The sequence below is a fragment of the Pleurodeles waltl genome, chromosome 11, assembly GCF_031143425.1.
Source record: "Pleurodeles waltl isolate 20211129_DDA chromosome 11, aPleWal1.hap1.20221129, whole genome shotgun sequence".
Taxonomy (NCBI): domain Eukaryota; kingdom Metazoa; phylum Chordata; class Amphibia; order Caudata; family Salamandridae; genus Pleurodeles; species Pleurodeles waltl.
In genome coordinates, this window is record NC_090450.1 from 914,131,384 (window position 1) to 914,158,131 (window position 26,748).

Genomic DNA, 26,748 nt, shown 5'->3' on the forward strand with positions numbered 1-26,748 from the left:
TCGACGCAACCTTATGAGATTATGCAGCGCTATCCAAGGCTTGGAACTAATAAGTAGTAAAGATCCTACTTGTGGAGAAGTGTGGCACAATGGTTAGAGAGGCAGACCCTGATGCAGAGATCTAGCCCGGGACCAGGGTTCAATTCCCGCTTCGGCGGTTCCTGGGCTCAATTTCCCTGGACAGGAGATTTCTCGCCTCGGTGCCTAATCTAATTCATGGGTCTCACTCTGCAACTCTGGGCAATAGCTTGCTTAATCTCCACAACGGCCCCAACAGCGCTGGGATGCCTGGCTTCACCTTGGGGGTTGTGCAGGAGTGGGCACCTCACAGGGAGAAGCCAGGAGGGGTTCCACAGCGGTATGCGTTCAGCGCCTCGATACCTCCGGGTCGGAGTGCGCTTTACAAGTACAAATTTACATTTACATCTATATGTAGCCTTCTTCGCACCAAGAAAGGGCGACCTAAGCGAGTGCACCGAAGTTTGCTTCAGCAGCACAGAGATAGCACAGTTAGTACTGTCCAAATCGGAGTTATTTGAAGACTGGGGTATAGAGCTAAAGGAAGTAGAGCAAAATACCCCTCCTTTCTAATCCTGCAAAAAGGAAACAATTATAGGGACAACCTCTTGACGACAAACCCCCGAACAGGCAACAAGCAATCTTTTCTGCAGATGGTAAGGGGGCATCCCCCACCTTCACTATGAGGCTAAGAGAGCTCACAATATCCATCCCCCAGGGGGTCTCATGGATAAGGCATTGCCAGGAAGGGGGGCCACAAGACGAGGAAGTCAGCAGGAACACACCCACTTTTTGATGCTGACAGAATCCTGGAGCACAAGGATAAATCTGCAATCTGCTCTGTCAAAATAATCCCAATCGGACTAATTCTGACTAAAAGCAAGTTGGGGGTCACAAATATAATATCCTGGAATATTGCAGGGGCCAGTAAAATCTCTCAAGACCCCAATTCGGAATCCTTTTTGAACAACTTCGACATTATCTGCCTACAGGAAACCTGGAAGGTAGCCAAAAATCCGTTAGCTTTTGCAGCTGGGTGTAGGAATTCTCCAAACCCAGCTAAGCCCAAAGGGTACCCAAAAGGCGGATTGTCAACCTATATAACCACATGCAAATCATTCAGTGCTAAGATCATTGACCTTGAATCAGCTCATATGTTAGCTATTATTATTGAAAATTGGTTGCTCAAACACCCATGCCTGTCATAATAATAAACCTTTACATCAACCCTAACATGACGCGTAATCAGCACCTGCTAGACACAACTGAAGAAGAATTGTTATCCCTAAGAGCGGCATATGGAAACTCCCCCTGGATCATTACAGGCGACTTCACCCTAAACATGGCCAACCATGGTAAAAGACGCTCCAGAGAAGGTGCCCTAGATCAGTGTCTGTGTATTCCACCACAAGAATCGCGTTTTAAGGACATGGACAAATGTGACCACCCGCTGGTTAGACTTCTCGAGGCTCTAGGGCTGAGTGCCCTAAATGGCAGATTCCCCAAAGACATCCCAATGAACCAGAGTCAGACCTCTAAGAAATCTGCTTGTACCCTAGACTACACTTTTGTTACAATGAACATCTTCAAATACTTCCAAGATTTCATCATAGAGGTGAGATGTGAAAGGGACCACCACCCACAAATAATGAAAATAGCAAGCAATAATCTTCACACGGCTCGACTACAGAGGATAGGCAAACAAGATCCAGAAGGCCAGTTACATTGCATAAGATAGTCCAACATGCGTATGGAGAAATGAGGCATGGAAAGCTAACTTGCCATGTGATCAAACAGAACAGGTGGACATAATCACAAGATGGGAGGCAACGTTGACATCACTAAGGAACCAGCTAGATCCCAGTCAACTGCTAAAGGTCGGCCCGCTGCCAACCAGAAAACGATTGTTCACGCAGGACTTACGGCAACAAAGACAACAGCTTAACAAAACTTGAAATAAAATTCCTAAAAAAACAACCGCCAGGTACCAGCCACCTGTGCACCTTTCATGAACTAAGAAAGGAATACAAGAACACAATATGGGAAGCAAAGCAGGCATACATATATCAGGAATGGATCAGAACTGTGGAAGCTAGCCGGCCACTGTGGTCCATTATCAATTAACTGGAGCGTAGGACCACTGAGATCCTAAGTAACACGGTGTCAGACAAAAAGTGGATTGAACACATCTCATACATCTATGGTGGCCCGAACACAGCAAAACCATTTCCTACCTCAAGCTGTGAGTCAGCCATTATCCTTTGAAGTACAAAAGATTGAGGAACAACTGCAACGTTGCAGACAGAGCGGGGCTCCTGGGCCAAACGGCCTCCCTGCAGGAATACTAAAACACGACCCCGTACTCTGGGCAGGCCTGCTCTGCAATCTGTTTAATGCCAGCAGTATGGAAAAACAAATTCTGGATTCCTGGAAAGGGGCAATTTTTCACCCAGTTTACAAGAAGGGCCCCCACGGGAACCCTGACAGCTATCGACTAATATCACTGCTTGCTATCAACGCAAAAATATTTGCGGGTCTCCTGCTGGAGGAACTCAAAGAATGGGCTATCAAGCTTAATCTAATACCCCTTAATCAAACCACCTTCCAGCCTTCTGCGAGCACTTCTGACAGCCTGATAGCTCTAGCGATGTTTGCAGAAAAATACACAAACAAGAAAATGGCCCTATACACCTGCTATGTGGTCTTATCCAAAGCCTTTGACTCAGTGGACCGGAACAGGCGGTGAGGGGAAGCTAGCAAACCTCAAAATCCCACCAGAACTGCTAAAAGGAATACAGCTTATGTACTCAAAACTGGGCAAGGGTGAAAGTAGGCAATAATGGATGAGTGTCGGCCAAAATTTAGATAGACATTGGTGTCAAGCAGGGCTGTGTTCTGGCTCCGATGCTCCTCAACCTTTACTTGGCAGACCTGTGCACACAACTAAACACCATCACCTCCCACCACTCCAAACTGGGCAACCATCCTCTCAAAGCATTACTATAAGCAGATGCCATTGTCCTTCTGAAGCTCTCAGGTACGGACTCCAGAAAATTCTAAACACCTTCAATCAGTATTGCATGACTAATAAGCTGGTGGTAAACCCGGAGAAAACAAAGGTAGTCCTCTTTGGCAAGCGGTAACCAAGAAAAAGAAGTGGCTCTGTAGGGATCAATCTGTGGAAAGAAGCAGAAGCTATGAATATCTTTGGGTCTGGCTACAGGAGCTCTGGTCTCATTGCCTGCACCTGAACACCCTGAAAGCTTTAATGGCATCTTTACTAGCATCAGTTCTATCCCTGGCTTCAAAACTATAAAGTCCAACCTGGTGTCCACTCCTTACAGTGATTAAGGCAAAATTCCTGCCGGCCCTGGCATACGGTTTGGAAATAATTCCTGGTGAACTAAACGACTTCATGAACATTGCCCAGAGCAAAGTCGTTAGTCTTCTCTTCCTCCTTCCATACAGCTCCTCCCCAGCGCAGATTAGATTGGATTTCGGGTTACAAGACCAAGTATTGGCACAAGACCGGGCTGTGCTTAAATATGCCTCCATGGTAAGACGGGCTCAACAGAACACACCTAAAGCACCGATTTGGGAGGAAATTGGCACAAACTTGGCAGAAGTCTCAAATCCATGACCAAAAAGAGTTGCTTCAGCCATAAAGCATCTGCAGGCAGAAGAGCTATGGCAAAAGTCTCCACCCCACAAAAACTTCAAGCAATTACTAAAGAAACATCAAGCTGCTCTCATGGAGCAAGGACCAAGACAAGTTCAGAAATCGATCGCACTCTTGGATGACAATTTACATGTACAAGGCTCCGACAGCACAGCCTTACATGGCAGAAATATTAAAAACGTCTCTAAAAATAAAGGTGCTCCACACCAGACTCAGACTACTGCCTTCATTGGATGCTGCGCCAAAATGTCTTAGACCCGCAAACAGCAGAAGATGCAGACTTTGCGCACATCACAGGGAAGACTTCCTACACATCCTTTGTATTTGCCCTGCTCTGCTACCCTGGGGAAGCTGTATCTTAAAAATATCTTCAATGCCAGTGGTATCAGATCGTGCCAGCAAGATATCCTGTTTAGTCTGAAAGGGTTGACTCTGCAATACATGGCCTGTTTGGCCAAATTTATTTTAAAAACTGAATACCTCTTAAAGCATGCTACAAAAAAATCAAGACTGTTAACCAAGCCACCAGCTCGCATCAGAAATGAACACTGTCAGCTGTGGCCATACAAGCAATGGCCACAGAATTTCCACCACCTGCACTTTTATACCCTACCCTCGGACTGGACAAATTCCAATTTAATACTTCAAAAAAACTCTGTACAAATAATTAACCCAGCAACGTTTTCTGATCATCACCTAGAGCCATTTTGAGCGGTATAATGCACCAGTCAGTGGCTCGGTGTTGATCTGGTATTTATGACTAAACGCCTAAAGGCGACCAACAAGTTAATAGGGCTTATTTAGTTGATTAACAGTGAGGAAAATGTGAATGTATTGAATGTTTTATGGTATTCTAACGTTTTCTTTTGTATGGTAATCGCAATGATTTTAATTAATTAGGCAATAAAGCGAAAGCTGTGTACTCCGTATTCCAGGGGACCTGTTTGCCACAGAGATGTGCAGTCACCTTTCTATGAAAACTACTGCACCTCCATTAATAGCCAAGTACACCCTGAGAGTCTTAATTGAAAGCGAAAGGAGTGCTAGTACAGAGTACCCGTGAGTGCTTACCTGCCCATTTAAAGCTCGGGCCTTCAGACCTGCCCAGTAATGTTACCGCATGAGAGGGTCGGGAGCCTTAATGATGCTAGGCATTGACCCAACCATGGAAGAGGCCGGGCTTGTAGCTAGGCATAGCCTAGGTGGCCCTCTCCAAACACAAATTAGACTTTTGAGGCTGTTGCCGCCGTCCTGGTGTGGTTGAAAAAACAGTTGATCTATTACTGCTGCCCTGAGTCTCCAAACAGAAGCTGGAAACCACCGCTCTGTGCAAATAGCGTGATATCTGCTGTTCACTGGGTGACCACGTGAAGAGAGACAATATCGTGCTAGACCGTGGGGCATGATGTAGCACATCTGGGTCCTTCCCATGCTGCTTTAAAGGCGCTTGCTGGCACTGGGCCTGGTTGGTCTAGGGGTGACGGCAAGAAGTCCACACAGGCACTTCCCCATCATACCGTCATTGAAACGGTCCCTTATTGGGCTCTATAGTCTTGTCCTTGACTTTACTGGTAAAAAATACTGATTGATTTCTGAACAGTGAATGTAAAAAATGCTAAGGCAATCCATGTCAGCAGTTTAGTTCCTGTCTATATTTCACATGTTTTACTTAATTGTGAACTCTGAGTGTTAGCTATTTCCAGGATTATGTGTTTTGTATTTTTTTGTGTCCTATTACTTTTGCAAAGTGCATACTTTAAACTGAGTCGCCCCTAGGAGTCGAGCCACAACCGACAGATCTGGAGTTGAGGTTTAAGGCTGTGCACGTTTCTCACAATGCCTGTTCATGGGTCACAAAGCTGTTCAGAATAAATGTTCAACCATCCAATCCTTGGCCTCTCTGTAGAGCGCGCAGAGCAGTGGCCATGTGTTCAAGTTGCAGTTGAGACTCCCCGCAAATGTGTGGAAAAGGATGGGCACACTTGTCAAAATATTAACACGTGAAAGCAAAAGAACATGCAGTTTGTACAGCTGAATGGGTGGGAAGTATGTTTAAGGAGTGGTGAAGGGAAAGAGTTGTGAGGAAGTGCATTCAGGAGAGAGTAAAATGAGGGCCCTGAAAAGCAAAGAAACAACTAGAAAGAGGGCGTACATGTCTAACAAAGTGAACATAACAGAACTGATTGAGACACTGAAGACTACAGTCCCTTCCACTGGCCTCCGTAATGTGTAATTCACTGTCTCAGTTTCAGAATTGAAACATTTTTAATTATTATTTATTTAACAAAATATTGATATTCATTTATCGTAAACAGCTAACCACCTTTATTAAAGCCAATGGTCCTTGCTGGTTTAGGTGTATGTCAGTTGTTGTGTTTTATATCTGAATGCAATGACTGGATGCTCAGACAGCATCTGTCTGTCGGGTTCAATGCTATGAGAATTGCAGAAATTCAATCTACATGTGCAAGCCATGCCTTTAATTACAACGACCATACCACTTTTAGAGCCCTCTCACTTTTTCCATCCCACTTAACACTCTGATCATATATATATGTCTAAGCTGCATTGTGTGGAAATATTTACCCCCATAACCAAGAAATCCATAATGTCAAAAAAAATACAACACAAATTTTAGGGAAGGGGGTATCAGAAGGCATCCCCGATACCCTAAGATAACTATAACTTGCGCCCTTGCCATGCACCATTTTTTCATTGATATTTTTAATTAATAATGTTATAAAAGTTGTCATGAATGCTGTAATATCTGGGGTAATTAGTGCATGGTGAGGGCACTAGTTATAGATAATTGAGCTAACCATAACTGCTGAATTTCCGTGGTTTTGTGTGAGTAAATGGGGACTCCATACACATGCATATATTTTTTCTTTGGGGAGGGGGGGGCTGCGTGGCCCCTAAAATCCCCCGGACTGATCTCTGCCAGAGGCATGTCACTTGGGTGCCCCCTAGGGCACAGTGTCACCACCTTTGGGGACCGCAGGGGAGCCTGAATGCCCCATGGTCCCAGCCGGCTGCCCGCATCCTGTGGGAGCTGACATTGCTGTCGCAGACAAGGAACTACTAAACATGCAACTTCCCTATCTGAGAGTGCAATTGTTTCCCTGCCCACAGACACCTCTGCTCCCAGCAAGTGAGAGCTGTTTGACAACTCTCGCTTGCAGTGAGTGCAGTTGTTTGCTCTGACTTGATGGGAACTGTCAAAACTCCTGCCAGGTCAGAGCAAACAGCTATGTCCCAGAGGTGGGCACCCTGGGACCTAGTAGGAGCCGGCCCTTGGGGGTGGCGGTCCCCATTGCCATTATTGACTCCACGCTTCACTACTCTGGGAAGGTGGTTGGGCCCCGGTTCATTCTTTCAATTGAGCCCCAGTGTGGTGGCGGCCCCTGGGGCTGTGAGGGACGACGTTTTTTGTTCATTCTTTTTCTGAGACTCGGCTGAAGCCAAGTCCCATGATGGATCCCGACACTTCCTGGTTGAAGTGTTGGCAGTCAATCAAAGCTCTGCAGATCTCTGCACAAGCTAGTTATAATTTGCGAAGTTGTTGCAGCCACAGATATACAAATTGGAATTTCCTTAAATTTCTCAACAACTACTGAACGAGTTTACACCAAATAACAACAAGCATTTACAATGCAACAGGTCTCGCGTTTGCTCATGTTAAAGCTGATAGCGTTGTAAACTCCTAACCCGACTTTTCACTTATCGACAATAGTGCATTTATGTACGTAACCCGAAAAAGTGCAATTAACTATGTAAAGCGCTCGACTTCTGCCAAGCGAAATCGTGCTAGTAAATTAGAGAAAAAGTAGTCCACGAGGCGTACAGAAAACAGCAAGCCTCGCATGTTTTCTGTACTGGGCTGATCCGCTCGAGGAGGGCTAGCAACCAGAAAAGGCACGACGTATGCATGCCTTCGAGTAATGAAAGCAAGCAGATTTTATTAGGCAAGCCCACGAACCAATGAAAAACACTGACATGACGTCGACAGGGCTCTGAGCCCTTTTCTAAACCCTAAAGCGTCTCGCTGCGATACGCATGCGCGAGCGCATGCAACGCAGGCTCGACCCTAAAAAGCTACCTTTCTGTCAAATGTGGTGTAATTCCATCCTTTGGTTCAGGCTGTAGTCCTGTTCGAAACTCCAATGGGAATTGACATGGGAAACAGACGTTTTGTGCCCTCCCTAGCCCTATTTTTCTCGGCCCCCACTTGATGGATCATCCCATAACTTTCTGTGCGCAAGACGAATGACCAGCATGCTTATTTTGGAGTATTTCTTGAAGATTCGTCAAATGGTGCTGAAGATATAGGCATGTAAAAAATAGTTTTTCTATGGAAACATGTTAATAACGAACTACCTACTGGCAGTTGCCAGTAGGTGATTTTGTGTGTGTATGTATGTGTATATATATGTATGTGTGTATGTATATGTATGTATGTATGTATGTGTGTATATATATATATATATATATATATATATATATATATATATAAGAGAGAGAGAGATTTCCAACTGAGTCTGCAGTAGGTGAAGAAGAGGCTAGATTAGATAGCCTATGTGCTTCTACCTCCGTACACGGTCTGCTCTCTGCCACTGTCTCAGTTCTGTGATTGCTTTAGAAATTTCTGTGTGACTAGTCTGTTTAAAGTGCATTGAAGCTGCTGAAACGTGGCTTGTTGCTCCTAAATAAAATGCTTACATGTAGATAAAGAAACTATTCAAGTAATGATGACAGGAGTTGTCCTGGTCACGTGGGAAAGGCCTTTTTAAGGTGAGAATTAACTTGAATGTTTTTATTCTTTGCAGGTGGGTCTTTGTATGGGAAAAGGGTTACCAGGAGTTTGATTCTGTGGTCAGCTCTGTGACCACAAAGGTGAAAGGAATAGCAGTGACCAACACTTCCGATTTGGGAGTCCGGATCTGGGATGTGGCAGATTACATTATCCCCGCTCAGGTAAGTGTTTCTACAGCTCGTCTAACATTGCAGTAGGTGGGGCTTGCTGATACGTCTGCAGAATGATGCTAGTGTAATTGGGTCCATGGGTACAACCATGGTAGACCGATGTGACAGTTGTCGTTTAACATTCACAGTAAAGCATTTGGGCAATTATATGCAACTAGGAATAAAGCTATAGACATCTGTTGTAAGGCAGATTAATTGTAGGCATTACATGCTCCTTGATTGAACATTGTCTTAAAAAGATAGCATTGATCCGAGCATCTGCTTCTGATGACTGAAGTTGAAAAGTGGCCATTGACTAATGGGAATCTGAGTATCTGCATGGCATAATCATAAAAGTAAACACCTGATAAACTGGCTCTGGGATGCTGTGCTTTGTGCAGAGTATTAGACATAATGTATAGCTTCAACTGCATGTCGGAGGAGGTTTTTTGCCATTTTGTTAATGACCGAATCTGAGGTTGATTGGTATTCCTTGGTCTGTAAGACCTAGTCACACGTGTACTGTTGTTCTAGATGTTTGATTACCTGACCTACAACACGTACACTGTGAGGTGAAGTGGTAATGATTTCAGCGCATACGGCACAAATCGCTGTTGTCAAGTTGAGATGGTAGCCAGAGCTCAGTTTAAATGTTATCCTAAACTTTACCAGCATAACCATACTCCTGTCCCAAATGGACACACCTCTGCATGTGTCAAACATGTATAGAATGGAACATTGATTCTCTACTGCGCTTCATGGGCACGTTTATTCTTACCTACAGCAACATTGTCCTACAGGTCTGTGAAAGAAACAGCTACTTAAGATAGAGATTCCTGACTGAGGAAACCAGACTAAGGGCCTGATTCAGATTTTGGCAGCCCATCCGCTGAAATATAAATCCCATAGGATCTAATGGAATTTATATTTTTGCAGACGTGTTATCCATCTCCATTGTGACGGAGTAACCCGTCCACTAAAATTAAAATCAGGCCCTTAATCTGCTTGGGCATGAAGAAATGCCACCATAGGCTCCCATCTGATGATCGGATCAAGGTCAGACTTGTATGCATCCTGAACAAGGGCCCAGGCTATCTAGCACCACACCGCTCCCCTGTGAGAATCTTGATATCAGTCACTGCAGCCCTCACCAATCGGGTGAACCACCAGGTTAATGTGTTGAAGTTTAAGGCTAATGAGTGTGGTGCACAATTATCTACAGACTGCAATTCCAAAGTAACTTCATGGGGTTTGAGTGGGCATGAAGACCAGGCTTTTCATTCAAGACTTTGTGTAAGTTTTTTTTTTTTTTTTGCCCTTGCCTTGCTCATGCTGCAGTTAGACAAGGCTCCGCCATGGCTCCTCTTGATTGCCCGCTCCTGCCTGCATCTCGGCGTTCTTGGTATTTGGCCTCACTAGTGTCCTGGGAGCCATTTTGTTGACCATGAACGCATCCGTTTGAAATGAACCACACAGGGCGATTCCTTTTCGTCATGCTGACATGCCACTAATGTAATAACTAATACCTCATGAAGACAGAGTTACATTTTTTGCATATGTCTTAGTGCACACTGTGGTTTGATAGACCCGTAGTAGATACTATTTGTGTATGTATTGTGCATGTTTGATTGCTTGCTCGCTGGATTCATGGAATCTCTGCTTTCTCCAGTTTTGCTTCAACTTCTTTTTGCTCTTCACCTTGTTGCTTCGCCTGGACAGTTGGAAACTTTTTTTTGGTCTTTGGTTTTTTTTCCTGCCTGTGGCGATAGTAGGCCCTTCATATTCACCAAGAAGTCACTACATCTGTTGCTTAGAAACCTGCTCTTGCTAGGTTGCAAAACCAATGGAATTTAAAGTTGAATCAGGTCCAGGATTTACTATCCGCAGTAAACAACGTGAGTCTTACAGTCCATAGCCTGACCAGAAAAATGCTTCTTTAAGTCAGTCCCTAGCTGACCAGTCACCAGGTTCTCTGGATCATCCTTTATCTGGCTTGGTGAAGTTAAAATTCAATGGATGCTCTACAAAGCTAAAAGTGTGTTTTTCGACACTGGTGTCAGACCCACATCACCTTTAAGCCCTACGTTTGCAACAAGTATCTCCTAGGGTTAGACTTGAGAATGAAGGGATTTTCAACTTTTCTCTCTCCGGTCACACATGCGGCATTAATGCAGTAAATGTCCAAGGATTTTGACAAAGCACTGGATCATCTGAGCTTAGACATATCCATTTATAGAATTTACAGTCTCCATTTAAAATTCTGAATCTCAGCAGAGATGTCAAAGATCCTCAAGCTGTGACATTTAATGACTACTGGGCCCTAACATTGTATCACCAGTATCCATCCTTGGTTCACAAGAACCAGAACCATGCCACAGTTTCACAGTAACCACTGGCTAAGCAAATGATTCCCACTTATATTCAAAATATGTAAATTTATTTTATGTCAATTTTGTAAAAATCTGGCATGGATAAGCTGCTCATGCACCTACATTGGGCACCATCCCTTGCCCCCATCTGCAATAAGGATATTTGCTACAAGACTATGAACTGTTTCCAGAAACTTAATAGAACATTTGGTGCCATCAGGTTTAATGAACTAGCGAGTCGTCACATCACTGTACCATCTCCACATGTGGTACATTTGGGATGAAGTGATATCGTCTCTCCGATTGCAGCAATCGGAAGTAGCAGTAATTGTACTGGAACAATCGGACAGTTTTGTGTCTTTGTAGCAGGGGCAGTTTTATGTTAAGGCCACTTTATACGGCTCCCTTATGATGCCACCACCAAGGCGAGGAAGGGCAGGGTTAAGCATGCCCAAAAGGCAAACACTTATTTTGCCCATGGCTCTGTAAAACATGTGCTGATTACTTTTAAGGTTTAACGATTGAAAGACCAATTTAGATATCTTACTAGTTTTGATATCTCCTTTTAATAAAACCAAACACAACATACATTTCGATCCATTATTCAAAATTAAAAACAGACCACTAACGATAATATGTAGAGAAATCGATATATAGATATGACAGTAATTTCAAGCATCAAAACACTTAGTCAAGCAACTGTAAATAGTAAAACCATAGGTTAATTGGCCCTGTAAGCAGATTAAATTTAGTGCCTTAAATGCCATTGTGCAGCCTGAGTTGAAATATATTTTGTGCAAACAAAGACTTTGTACATATTTTAACGCAGATCAAATCTTGAATGCCATTATCACACACTCCATGTTTTCTGATAATATTGAGATTGTCCTCTTTCAGCCCGTATTTTCTTCTAGAGGAGTATTCCCTGTGCTTGAGTTTAGGAAGAAGTGTATCCTCTCCAGATTGTTTAACTTCTAAACAACTACCACATTTTAAACTATGCTAGATTATTTACTGCAACAACCAAACAGGATTTTGAGTGGCAATACAACAAGTTATTTCTAAAACTTCTTATTTTTGCCTCAGTTTGAAAACATCAAGAGCACCCCTAATTGACATCTTTAAATTATCTTAGGTATAATTTTGCAAGGGAATCTAAGTGCATCACAAACAATATGAATTTGAACAGAGCAGACTTATACCAACACGCCAAGTCCCACATCTTTCCTTTGTTTCAAGTGTTTGCTTAGTAAATATACCTGAGCTGTTTAAGCGCTGTTTGGCTAGGTAACCCTACTTGATGTTCCTACCACCTGACTATACAGGTTTACGTGGCAGATATTCTGTATTACAGGTGAACTGCCCAGCACATTTAGCACATAAATCTTCCTTGTGTGGTGCAGCTTAAATCTTACACAGAGGCAGATGAGTTTATCCAAACCAAATATTAAAAAATGTTATCCAATGCTCGTTTGCATTTACATTGCCTTTATCAAAGGACATATTTATACATACAATAACCATTTGTAGCCCTGGTGCCTCCTGCATTCCCTGAGTTTACTTCTCTATTGCTACTTGGATAGGAACCGGAGTAGCTCAGCCTCTGATGGTGTACAGGGATGTGGATTAGCAGTCCATGCTAAGTGTGTGTGTGTGTATAGCTCCCTGCCCCCTCTGTTGAGACTAAGAAGACCCGAGAGAGAGAAAGCATAAAATATATATACCGTCTCCCCCCCCTTAAAAATTACAATGACCTGTCAATCTTCTTTGATCAGTCCTACAGCATCCCTGCCTCTAACAGTGCTCCTCTCCTTTACCTCTCAAGGAATTCACCTCTGTGAATGGGCTCCCTAAGAAGGCTGCCTCTTGGACATATATGCTGGTGCCTAGCCTGCTGCAAATCCTGGGAAGAAGCAACGGTCCCAGACAGAGGGAAGTGGGCAGATGCTGCGCATCAGATTGATAGCCCTAATTATGATCTGCAACCCCCACCCACTTACAGGTTTTGTGTTTTTTTTTTTTTTCCAGCACTGTCTGCCAACCGGTCTGGAATCATACCGATCTCAGTCACAGCCTCCTTAAGGTATCACCGACAAGACAGTCAGGCTCGACCACATGCCCACCCCCTCTCTTGAAGGCCCTCCTCCCTTATCCTTTCCCGCTCCCATCCCTGCCCCCCCCATGGAAAAGACCCTAAGTAGGGCACTCCCAGATGCATACGTCATTGGGTGCCAACCATCCACCTCAGTTGAGAAGTCGTTCTGTCACTCCGGCTTAAAACTCTACTTTGCCCCATATGTTCTTGCTTAGGCCGCCTTCAGGCACACTCCTCCTGCCAGTCCAATTTCTTCCTCTCACCAGGCACATTGACAGCTAGACTGTTCCTACGCTGCATCTCAATTCTGCCATTTATAAGGTATACCTGTCAGTCACCCTGCCTGCACTAGGGCATGTGCAGAACTGTCACCAATGTTGATTGGCTCAGCCACACCAGTGACATAGTCACTGTGCTGGTCTACTTGCTCATTGGGAAGGGAACCCTACACCTGCCAGTTTGGGATTTTCGGTTGTAGAGTGAATGCTGTGCTGTAGAAATAGGACTGATGCCTTCAAAGACAGACATGAAGCACTATTAGTCATGTTAGTAATGTGGAGCAAAAATTGTTCCACTAACCTCATTGTTGTCTTGGTGTGATACGTAGGTGTGCATTGGGCAGCCTGGGTTTTTCGGTAGTTACTTGTTTCTGTCCTCTAAATGTCAATATTTTATATTTAACTTAGTCAATGACTGTCCCCCCTCATAGATGCATCATTTAAGAAAATGCAGCACAAAATAGCCTAAAGAGAGCCTTGGACACAGCACAGTTTAACCCAAACGGGCTTGGACCATTACTTGGGAAGAGAACATTCCAAAACCAAAGCATGGTGGGCTGGGGAATGTATTTACCTTAATCCTAAATGTTTTTTTTAAACAGTTAAGCCTTGTTGCAGCATTCTGTTCCCCCCCATGTCACTGACATTTGTTTTTGCTTTATTCCAGGGCTGTCCTCCTTTACCTGTGACTCCTAAAATAAGCTTGTTTTACAAAAGAAACACCCAGTTGTTTAGCTTACTGCTCACAAAACCACAATATGCCCTTTCTGGTAGAATGTAGTTAAACCTAGAAGCAATGATGTGAAACTTGCTTAGCCTCACATTGCATCTCGAGTCTCTCTTTCCAGGGCCCCTCCCTGCCAGCACTCACATCACACAGGGCATTGCTTATCTCCTTTATTGGGGCCATAAATCTTCTCAGGCTGCTCTGCTCATTGAAAGGCAAAGCAAGAATGCTTGCAAGACTTTTCATTCTGTTAAAATAAAAAGAAAATACTTTTCCAGCCTTATTTTCCAGTTCAGACGTTTACACAACGCGATGTAGTGCAGTCATCTTCTCGTCTCTCCTCAAGGGCTTGTGATTTCTGTCAGTAGCCGACAGTGACCACCAAAATGGCAGGAAAAGATGAAATTATGAGATGGGGGTGACCTATTTATGGGGCAAGAAAAGTCCATTTCTGAATTTACAATGCCTATAGCTCTAACTCAAGAAAATACAGGACCTATTACATTGCAAATGCTTGTTTGTTTTTTAAATGCATCCCGTTTTCCTTAAAGGAAAACGGGATGCATTTCAAAAATAAAAATGAAACATTTTCTTTTCAATTTTTTAGAGTAAGCAGTGGTTCGTAGGACCACTGCCTGCTCTGGAAAAAACATTTTCACTACCATTCACAAAGGGGAAGAAGGTCCCTCGGGAACCCATTCCCATTTGCAAATTGGTTAGTGCCAGTTTGAAATTGGTGTTAACTCGATTGTTTTGAAACGGCATTTACAGTCACAAAACAATCATTCATGAGCCTGCGAGTCGCAATTAGGAAAGGATGCCGTCGAGAAAATAGGGAGTTTACATTACATAGCCATTTTGCAGTCGCAAATGGTGATTTTTGCCATTTGCGACAGCAAAATCACATTGTACATCTGGCCCTTAATGCTGTTACCAATAAGGTAATTACAGTGTCCAGTATCTGACAGTACTGGATGACACGATTTCCTTAGGAATTCCTCAATGCGCAGACTGAGGAATTCTTGTTTTGCAGTTCATTACTCTTGCATTCCATCGAATTCTTAATCAATGGCAGGCAGTTGCAAAAAGCAGGAAAAAAATTACCGTATTCCCCAAAGTTACATATTTGCTTACCGCACATCGGGAAAAAAATTTGCCCACCCCTATACTTCACACATTGTTCACAAATGCCCTATGTAGTTCAAAACTTCAAGACGTTGTTTTAAGCCTAGAGCTGCTGTTCAATATTTGAGAAAACTGTGCTGTGAAGTAATCAAAAGGAAACCTGTAGCTCTTTACAAAATTTGCAAATAAATTGATAATTAGAGATAAGCCGCTACACATAAGAGCATCTTCCTCCCTTCTTGAATTCTGCAATAAGCTGAAGTAGTTCCTCTGGGCCCCAGATTTCGCTAGACTAGCATCTGATTAGTGACAGGATACCCTCCTGGGTGATAGTGCACTCTACTCATCTGCACAACATAACATGTTTTACTCTAATAACCTGATTTACATCATTGATGTAGCACACTAGACCGCTCCCCTGTCTCTTACCCTGGTGATAACTGATGCAACTACAAGGCCGGGTTTAGCCTATTGTTTGAAGGTCACGCGGTATGGTGTCCTCCTTTGTCCGATTGGGGGAGGATTCTAGAATAAAACAGATTGACAGTTGAAACTTCAGCACTTGGTCTAACTCCAGTACTCTGAAACTTTGCAGAGGAATTTCAAGCTTGTCTCCGTGTTTGATAACTAGCCAGTTTATTATTTGAGGCACCACAAGGTGTGTCATGCAGGCATTAAAACCAAACTTCCATCTTAAATGCAGTCTTGTGTGTCACTCATAGCCAATGCAGCACTTTGTAACTATGAAATTTAGATCTTTTTTCAGAGCAAATTTAGGTAGACTTTCCAAATTTAGGTATGACTTTCCATGTATCTGGCTAGCATTTCGGTGGACTTGCTGGAAAATAGTGCATGACAGCGTTCCAACTGTAAATGCTTCAATTGCTATGGCATGATTTGGTTGAATATTTTCTGAGTTTTGATAGCTTGATGAAGCAGATTTTGGATATCTGTGACACTTTGGGGATCATGCTTAAAATTAATTTTGACCCCTTTGTTTTCAGATTCGACCTAGGTGTGTAGTATCATTCTTACCTCACAAAGGAAATCATATTGGCCAAGGTTACTCTGCCATTGGTGTTGTTTACTCTGCCTTTGAAGTCAGTTTTCCTCATGGACCAGTGGTTCAAATGTGCTGCTCTCCAAATTTTCCTTCATATGAAAGTTGTATATCATTCTTGGTGGACTACACCATTTGGAGAATCTCTAGAACAACTTTAAGGCAACCATATACATATTAGGGTCTGAGACACTGAGGCCTCAGGGAATCTCCAAAAGAGGAGTGACAATGTATACATAGGAAAGGAAATCGAGTACTTTGATTTCTATTTTTGAAGTTTTAATTTAGTTCTGTGATCCAACTAGTGGATTGAAAAATAGCCGGTCTCAATAACAAGAGACAATGGGTTCTCCTTTTTTTCTCCTGTGATTCCCTCCACTTATGGTAGGTAGTGTGGGGAAGGGGCAGGATTACTCACCCTCATTTCTGTAAACATTCCATGCTCTTCCAGTTTAATTGAAACTAGCTTTGAGAATTTGTTAGTCATTAAACTGGACTTTTAAAACCGCACTCGGTTTAGTAATAGTAAATTTCTATAGCTCTTTTGTGCAGACAGCTGCGAATGAGCATCTCAGGCGCTTGAACAAATTCTCGAAATATATGCTGAAGAGCATCATGGCCCCCTTTCAGTGATCATCCTTGGTAATTTTAATGTACGTGAATGCCAGCTAGGTTGTATGATTATGGATGATCATTGTATAGAGTATTCAGGGCTGTTCACTTTGAGCATACTACGGATTGGGAACTCCTAGAGTCTATTTTTAGCTGACTGCAATATGTCTTGTCTCATTAACAAGGGGGCGGAGGGCCACATCCCCTTGTTTTCAGGCAGGGAATGTAACACGACTATCGACTATATCTTAATCTCTGGCCCAGTTCATGATAAGGCAAAAAACTTTGTGGTACGGGGGAGTGAGTGTAGTGATCATAACCCTGAGGTTGTTGAGTTAGTGTGGGATGTTGGCGTTACGGAGAGCTCAGGAGGAGGATGCTAAGGAAAGGAGTTGTGACCAAAGGACCAAGGCTGTCTGATTAAGTGGGACAAAATAATCCCTGACAATCTTGTTAGCAATCTTTATAACTCGCTTGCCTCTGATTTTAATATTTGCTTAAGCACAGCCCCCCCCGATGTGGAGGTTGTAAGTACGTTTCAACACATTTGTAGGCTGGTGGCGTTCAACCTCGGTAGGCCAATGGGCATCGGGGTTAAAGAGGGGTCTAGGGTTTGCTCAGAAGTGCTCTCATGCTTATAGGGACCTAAGGGAGGCATTGAGTAAGGTGCCAAGGGATGGTACTGAGGTTGCAAGGATGAGGAAAATCTACGAACACATAGTGGCCGAAAGGAAATTGGGGATAAAGAACAGAGCATGAGACGATCTGCTGCAGGTCAGTGTACTCAATGATAGTGTGAAATTCTGGGAGGTGCTTAATAAACCTGTTTTTAAGGATTTCAGAAGCAATGTTATGGACTGTGTAATTAACCCCAGTGTTTGGGTCTCGCACTTTCAGAGCATGTATGATGTTCCTGAGAAGGATATCCAGTCCTTGTCGAAGAATGGTGGGTTTGCAACTTATACCCTTGGGCTTTGTGAAGAGGAAGTACTTGAGGCAATTGTCACAATGCCCAATGGAAAGGCCCTGGGTTCTGATGGAGTGCCAGCTAATGTATTACAGTGGAGCCACTTATATGGGCGAATATTCTAACACAAGTTAGCAATGCTGTCTGTAGCCATGGTATCCCGCAGTCCTGGTCCAAAGCTGTAATTGTCTCAGATTTCAAAAAAGGATATAGAGCAGATCTAAAGTGTTATCGCCCTATCTCCCTTATTGATTTGACCACCAAGGTCATAAGTAAAGTTATTCTATCCAGGCTTATGGAGTGTTCAGACCAAAAAAGTCAGTTCAGATCTTCAGTTCGGTTTTAGATCCGGGAAAGGAGCTTTGGATCAGTGTCGGAATTTGCAATTCAATGTTGGGAAATGCAAAGTGGCTAAGAGGGGTGTTACACATGGCATTTATGGACCTTATCTCTGTGTTTGATCATGTGAATTAGATGGAAGCTGTGGGGGATGATTGAATTCGGGGTGGATCGAAGTGTGTTTTTATTTTTTTTTATTTCCGATTTGCACCGAGGTCCCACTGCCAATATAAGATATGACAAGGCTGGAATTTAACTGACTCTGTGAGCCTTAGTTGGGGAAGTGGGAGGGGGGGTGGGGCAAGCCTGCATTTTGACCCCCTTTTTATTTTATATATTAACAATTTGGGTAGGGTTTTAGGTAATTCCTGCATTGATATACCTAGGGCTGGTTCACAACTGCTGCCCCCCCATTTATGAGCGGATGATGCGGTGCTGATTGGTAGGACTGCAAAGGGCTTGCAACAGTTGGTAGACCTGTTTGTATCCTTTGTGAAGCTGTGGTATTTGAGTACCAACTGTTTTAAGTCTCATACAGTGGTCGTTAGACCTAGAAAACTGCAGAAAAAGTGTTTTGGAGGAGGTAAGGAATTGGTAAGTGTTGCAACCTTTTCATATCTGGGAGTTCTCCTTGATGAGGGCGGGTCACGGGGTCCTCAGTGGAGACTAAAAAGAAATGTCCTTTCTCGAGCAACTGCAGCAACGTTAGACTTTGCCAAGAGGCTGGGTGTGAAACCTATTCAGGCCCTTATCAAGGTCTAGCAAGGCAAATGAGTCCCCTCAGCGACTTTTGGCAGTGACATTTGGGGCTCTCAGAACTTGGAGGAAATCCACATAGTGGAGAATAAGTTCCTACGGAAATTGTTGTTGGTTCCTCAGTCTGTCTCTGCGCACATTGTTCATGAGGAGCTGGGGCTGGACAACGTTAGTGATCAGTTAGCTCTCGCTCCCCTGTTGAGGTGGATTAGGGTTTGGTCTAATCCCGTGTTAGATCTTAACCGGGATATCATTGAAGATTGTTTCACTTTAGACAAGGCGTTGCGTATCCCCTGGTTTAAATATATTAAAGATGTTACTGGGAAATTGGGTTGCCCTCAACTTTTTGTGAATTCGCAAATTATCACAAAAAAAAGATGTGTTCTGGGCACAACATCATTTCATTTGTATGTTGAAACTGGAAAGGGAGACGCGAGAACTTGTCAAACCTACTGTCTGCTCTTATGTGCTGACTAAAATCAGTCCCCTGATGAAGCCCTATTTGTTTACTGTTACGCTGTCACAGGCTTGTTTATTGTTGACAAGTTTTAGATTGAATTTACTCCACTGGTCTCTCGCAGTTCCTAAGGGGAGACATAAGGTGGAAGAGAGGCCCTTGCCCGTGTGACGATTTTTCGTCATAAGACATAGTGCACTTTTTCTTTTGTACTGTAGTGCACCACGGCATACATACATTTTGCCATTGCTCAGGGGACGCTCATTTGTGCAGATAAAACCTGCTTTGTTATTTCTTCAAATGTTATTGAGTCCTTCTACCTGCCAAAGTGTTGCATGCTTTCTGGCAAGGATCAGGATCACAGGATCAGGAAGTGTCTGCCTAATTGAAACGAAGATCGTGTACTATGGTCACTGACCCACATCTTATCTTTTTAAAGATATTTTGTATTGTATTTTTACCTATTTTTAACCATCTGACATGTTTATAATTATATATGTGTGTGTTTTATGTACTTTTATGACTTTTGGTAGTCGAATAAAGTTTATATGACTGACTGTATTTAATTTATTTCACCACTAGTCCTTATAAACAAGTAAATTGATTACAAAGCATGTTATGTCAGATTACACACAATTCTTTACATATTGTGCTTAATCTCCTTTATTTTAAAAAAAACTGAGGCACTTCAAAAGCGTTAAAGAAACAGTGGAGTATTCTATTGCGAATAAAAATGTAGTGGCTTCAGGTATACTAACCCCACTTTCGATGGGACGCAGATGTATCTTTGTCGTTATCTAATAGAGCGGGTGTCACTAGAAATTGAGCTGAGTTGTCAGTTACTTTAAGATCACAACTGCACAGATCAAGGCAATTGCTCTTTTCTTTCTGCTGAGCTTGGTCACATTTTTAACAGGAGATAGTGACTGGATAGTTAGACATGCCAGTCTAGTATTGTTTATTGAACAATTAGTAAAAACCTTTACACGTACAAAGCTATAGTCATCATAAAATACAAAAGTTAAAAATACCACGTGTTAAAAATATCAAGTTTAGATCAGGACTGGAAATAAATCCGATAAACCGCCAATGCAGGGTACAGGTTCCTGTCCCTTGTGCAAAATCTGCCATTTGAAACTTGTTTATATGACTTGGACATTTAAAAACAGTGCCCCACAACTATTACAGCTGTGACAGGCCAGATAGCAGCCTTTACAAACCATAAGATGCAAGGTGTAAGGTGGGCCAGAAACATAAGTAGACCTTTTCCATAGGTAGCAGCTGATGCAGCGTGGCTGGGACTGTAGGGGCCAGATCTTGAGTAAGTAAATTGCTGAAGTGCAGTGTTCAAAGTTCACAAAAGGCATCAAAGAACCATCCTACTAAGATCATTTAGTACATTAAACAGCGCCAGCAGCTGCGGCAGTGGGGATCAGGAGCAAGTCAGTCGCATAAGTGCAGTATGCAGAGTTTGCAAAGGGCTTCAACAGACCTTACCCATATGCGTCAGCCCAGCCATGTAAAGGTGGAGCAAAACAAAAACAAAATCCAATGTGAAACTGTAAAGTGCACCCAAGTACAGGAGCAAATCTGTTACCATACAACAGGTTGATATATTGTCAAGTTGCTGCAAGAGTTGATTTGTCCAATTCTAATGTAACCAGCCAAATGCATTTGACAGTTTTAACATTTAAGAGGGTGTTAATTGGATTCAGACTAGCAACAACTGCCTGCCAGGAGGTGCGGACTCCAAGGCGTATAAATTCAGGTTGAAGAAACATTTTCCTTTACTGCAGCACGGCTGGGCAGATGCAGAAGATGTGGATTATGGGTTCCTTTCCTTGGCCACAAAGACGCCATTGTGTGTCGTGGCATTCAGAGTGCCGCAATGCCAGACGATGGGTGTGCAGATTCCATTCACCCAGCCTTAGGGCAGCAAGCCTAGCCTTGATCCATACAGGATAAGTGGAGGAAATGTAACTCTGCTGCCTGCTGGAGGCATAGGAATTGAAAACTGACCATGCATGGGAGCGCCTGCTTAGCGGTGCCAGGTCCTCCAGTTTTGGCAGTTTTTTTTTTTTTGCTGTTAAAGTTGTTACTTTCTTAAAAGCCTGGTAAGAAATTTGCTCCAAGCGCCATTCAGTTTGTTGCCTAGGTACTGCCTATACGACGATGATGAACTGGCGCTCTGTTGTTCGTGCCAGATTAGGCCATGCATAGACTCTTCCAGGGCAGAACGGAGTCTATGGCAGAAATTAAGAAAACAGCAGCATCTTGCCCGGCACTGCTTTGTGATGCTGAATTCAGGTCTTAGTTGCGCAGGGGAAGCTCTCTTTGGTGTCCAGAAAACGGTTTTGTAGATTCCCACGATCAGTTTATCAAGGCTCCTGACCTCCTTGCCCAAGGTTATTTCACATGTCAGTCAGTGCTTGAAAGATTTGCAAATAGGCTTCTTTCCTTTCAGAGAATAGATGACGTGACTGCCTTTCAACATCTCGCAGCTGAAGTGCAGTAAATGTATTCATTGCTATAAATGTTTGTATGATTTGGTATTTCGCGAAGACCCTATTTGTTCTTTAGAAGGTGTTCCATGCCTTCTTCAGTCTCACTCCTGTAAAGCTCTACTGTTGACTCGTGTGGTCGCTTTATCAGTCTGAAGTAAAATATTAGGGACCATACTTCCTCGTCAGAGAATGAAGCCCTAGTTGATGGTGGGGTGCCCTCATTATTGTTCCTGACACACAATAGTTATAAGTCTTCACCATTGTAGTTAGGGGGCAAACCTATAAGGCTAGTGTAGCCACTTTGCTATTGAAATCTTTAATTCAAGGTTGATAGCCAGAGTCCACCATCAGTGCTTGATTTGTAAAACAAACCAACAAAAATGTTCCAGGGCTTTCATCCAGGAGGACACCTCCTATTGCCCCTGCCAGCTCTACCAATGACATTACAAACACAACTACTAACCATCACCAGGGTTTATTTTGAAAATAGTAACGTGCCGGTGCCTAAAGCTCTCATATGAAACCTGCGGCTGCTGCATTTAAGTTTGCGAGCACTAAATACTGATAGTGTAATCCTAAAGCCATCTCTGGCCTCTTTAATCCATTTACAGCCACTCTCTGCCCCTTCAGTTCACTTTTGCAGCTTTATGCTTTCTCCCTTTGTGATGCTTTTTCTTTTTTCTCTTCCTCCGTCTTTCCCATCTGAGACTTTTGCTCGCAGTATATGCTTGAGGCAGAAAAATAAGTGCTGGCCCTCAGGGGAAAAAAGTGCTGGTGCCCTACACCGGAAACCACCAGCTCAAATTAAGCACTGACCATCACACTACTATAAGTGGGGCAATTTAGACTATTCCAGACCCCAAAGCATTAAGAATGGCTTGGTGGCAGGTATTATTCATTTTAATGTATATTGATTTGATAAAAATCTATTCTGCTCATCTTTAAATTAAATAAAAACAGCCAACGTGTGACAGACTGCCTCAAGTTCTGGTGTTTACAAATAAGTGCCTAGCACTGAAACCACTGGCTCCAAATAAGCACTGACCACCATACATATAATTGAGTTTGGTCTTCGCAGCAGTAGCATTCGTCAGGTGCAGTTACGTTTGCGTGCTCATCATCAGCAACCCAAGGAAGATTGCTTCATGCTGATTCCTGATCAGAACCACAAGTGAGGTTTATTGAGCCCTTTTCCAGAACTAATCAAAACCCAGGATAAATCTTAGATTAAGTACATTCTTCCAATAACCGTCAACCCCAGCTAATACTATAGTATATATATTTTTTTTTAATCATGTGAAATCTGGTAGTACCTGGTTACACTTTGAGATTGCCTTAGCGCTTCCTTGCTTTTCAACTTCTAAAATACTTAGAACATGCTGTGAAATTTGTTACGCTCTACAATAATTGTCATCAAACCAATGAGAGCAAGTAAATGCTAATCGTATCCAATGACGTAATCAGATTTTTTGAATTTGTGATTGTCTACTGATTAATATTGAGATCATTGGGCTTTTCTGTTTATTGTAAAGTTTCTTTTGTTTATTCAATCTTCCTTCTGTTTGCATTGATTGAGATTGTAAACCCTTTTAATTAGACTTGTATGACATAGGAGAAACATAATTCATATTGTTTGCTAGTAGCCAGGTTAGAACTGTAAAATCCATGCAATATGAATACTTTAATCTATAGACATATAGTCAATGAGCAAGTAGTTTGACTCAAACCAAAAGCCCACTTAGCGGGGAGTATCACTCAGGAAGCAGCTATTCACTACGCAGAGATTTAATTCCTTAAAAAGACCGCGATCGCCTTATCTCTTACGCAGGAGGCTTTAACTGCAAACACTCCAGAGATACAGAAAAAAAACCTCTTATTACTACGTAAAGATCATTGACTTTTTTTTTTTTTTTACATATTTGACAATGTGAGCCTTCAGCTTGCCGTCCATTATTTGTTTGGCACAGGGACAGTGCAGTATCGCTTTGTGTAAATCTGACTCTGGTGTGGATTGTGGTTAGCGAACACATGAAATATATAACACTAATGGAAGACCTGGATTCCTCGCTGTATAATCCACCTCAATTGCAGGCAGACTGAGGACAACCAAGACTTAAAAATAACCGAGGCTGAGTCAGATTTACTGACTGTTCACAAATGACTCCAGCTTGATGCCATTTGAGGTAATGGCAGTAAGGCGAGGATCCTTTGGCAAATAATCAAATTTCTCGTTTCCTTTCCTTTTGTTTCAAGATAACCCGTGCTCAGTATGGACTAAGGGACTTTCCTACTCTGCACATGGAGAAGGGTAACCGTTGCCATGGAGCTATGTCTGTTCTTGAGGTTGACAGCCTAGAGTTTTTATTGCTTGTGCAATCTGTTTTATGCCCACTTCCTTTTTCTTCCACTCTTTTGATCAAGTGCAATATGGAATGAAAACCAGCCAAGGTCCACTGATTCGCCAACTTCCTCTTGTGAAGTTCAGTGAGACCGGAGCCCTGGACGGCAGCTTCTTTTGCAATATATTTTTTCATAATTTTCCATATAACTTTCCACATGCCATGACGATTTTTTAATGAATGTTAATTATGCAAAGGCATTGGGCAATATCATTGTGCCCTGGATATTCATTGATTGCCAAATGACGTTTGCCATGTCTAAAGAATTAAGACCTAAATTTGGTGGTTCATGCCAAATCCCTTCCTTCCAGATTGAGTGAAAACTAAATTCTGAATACCTTGCACAAGTAACTGCGAAGTCTGACCCAAGCACTGACTCTAAAGCTGCTGGAAGACTAACCGATTTATTCCTTACCAGTTGCCATATAAAGTGTCTGAGTAATTTAATATGTTCAGAATGCTCTGTGGAGGCTTGGATTCGTGATTACGCATACTGATGTTTGAAGTTACATGGCTGATGCAAGTGGAAATATTGTATTTTCTGACATGGCTGCTTCCTAAACCTCCCAAGAGATCATTCAGTAGACAGTTGATCAAGAGCCTCAGTTGCCACAAATGACTGATCAAAAGGATCTTTAACACTACTGGGTTACAAAGCACAAATGTTCACTGAAACCTTTGCCAGGCAAGGCAATTGCTTTAGTTGTAGAAAAGGTTATATAGGTAGTTCCACAGGATGAAGCATCAAGCTAATTTTTCAGACTACACCTTCTGAGCTTCTTTTCCTGATAGTATGTAGTAGGTGTTTATTATTATTCTTTTTGGGGGATGGTCTGACGCATGGACATAACTAATGCAGTGGCTTAGTACTCCCATACCATTATCCAGTATCCTTTATCATCCAGTCCCCTGAAGCACTCCCTTTACTGGAGAAGAACCATATTAGTTGCTATAATGGCTTCCTGACCAGGCGGTGAGGGGAATTGCCTCGGACACACTCAGCAGAGGTAAATCTAGTGCCCTGACTTACAGACTGACTGAAACAAAATAGCAACACCAGAAAAAGCAGAGGTGAGCGGCTTCTGAGGGACCCAGTAGCTGCACAGCAACAACTGCAAACCTATGGCCGGGGGGAGTGGGGCACCACCTGCTGAGGATCCTAAATCATAGGTGAAAGGCTGAAGTTGGAGCTGAGCGACAATCAACCCTGTTGTGGGCCATATGGGTCGCCACATTAGTGGGCTCCTGGTGGCTGGAAGGCAGGCAAGAGTATCACAACCTTGGATCAGTCATTTCCGCTCATGTTGGATTCCACAACCTGAACTGATTGGTGCAGTGGTGAACCACTGGGACATAGGGCCTTATTACGAGTTCGGCAGATGGCTTAGGCTGTCCACCGAACTTCTGATGGAGAGAGTGCTTCCATTTTGGCTACCTCCCCGCCAGGCCCATGAAGAGTTTTCCGCTAGGTCAGTGGGCAGAAACTTGAGTTTCTGTCCGCTGGCCTAGCGGGAAACAGCCTGCAGCATTGTCTCCAGCTCGTAATCGAGCAGGCAGCAATTCTGTAGAATGGAGCGTGCACGAGCACCCTCGCAATGTTCAGTCTACAAAGCAGGGGGGGTCTCTGCACCTGTTCTCCGCCAGCCTTTTCATGGCAGTGCTACTGCCATAAAATGGCTGGTGGAGAACAAGGTCGTAATCCTCAGGACAGCGGATTAGGATCGCCGCAACCGCCAGACTGCTGGGATCGCTGATCCTGGCGGTCCCACCGCGGCCCGACTGCCATGGTCCTAATATGGCGCTCAGGAACCACCATCCGCGAGTCTGGTGGCCAAGTGACCGCTAGACCCGTAATGAGGCCCATAATGTGTGCTGCAGTGAAGGAGCGGGGTAGGGCTGTGGCTGCCCGACTCTGGACTGCAGCTTGATAGCTGGAGACAAGGTCTGACTTGCCTCATATTGCACTGAAGTGGGCAGCTGGTGGATTCCTCCTCAGACCCTCACACCCCAGCTGTGGTTTAATAAAGAACACAGCTGTGCATTGCAGGTGCTCTGACTAACTTAATCTGGAACTTGAGGGATAGTTTCAGAGGCATTCAAGACCTGTATCAGAGGTAGAACTATGTGTTATACTGTGTGACAGCATAGATGGCAGGATGAATAACCATCTAGATCAGAGGCTCTTCTGCAGGAGTCAGAGGCACAGTATGCAACCAGGCCAGACCTCATCATTCTATTAAATATCTATCATAATTCTAAATGGCCCAGATAGAAATCAAGGAGGCTAGAATGGCATGGTTCGCCACGTCTACCAATGATATACTAAATCCTGCAAATCACTGCATAGATTGTGTCAGAGAAGGGGCCCATGTAGGTACGTCAGCCAAATCCATCATCTGTA

The 26,748-nt window shown here is 43.3% G+C and overlaps 1 protein-coding gene across 3 annotated transcripts in view; it reads left to right on the forward strand.

The window, feature by feature from the left end:
* P2RX4 (purinergic receptor P2X 4) overlaps window positions 1-26,748 on the forward strand; it is a 171,348-nt gene that overhangs the window by 57,931 nt on the left and 86,669 nt on the right. For all 3 annotated transcript variants that reach the window (XM_069214891.1, XM_069214890.1, XM_069214892.1), the window contains exon 2: window positions 8,524-8,671. In XM_069214891.1, coding sequence (XP_069070992.1) covers window positions 8,524-8,671 — 148 coding nt within the window. The remainder of the gene's footprint in view (window positions 1-8,523; window positions 8,672-26,748) is intronic.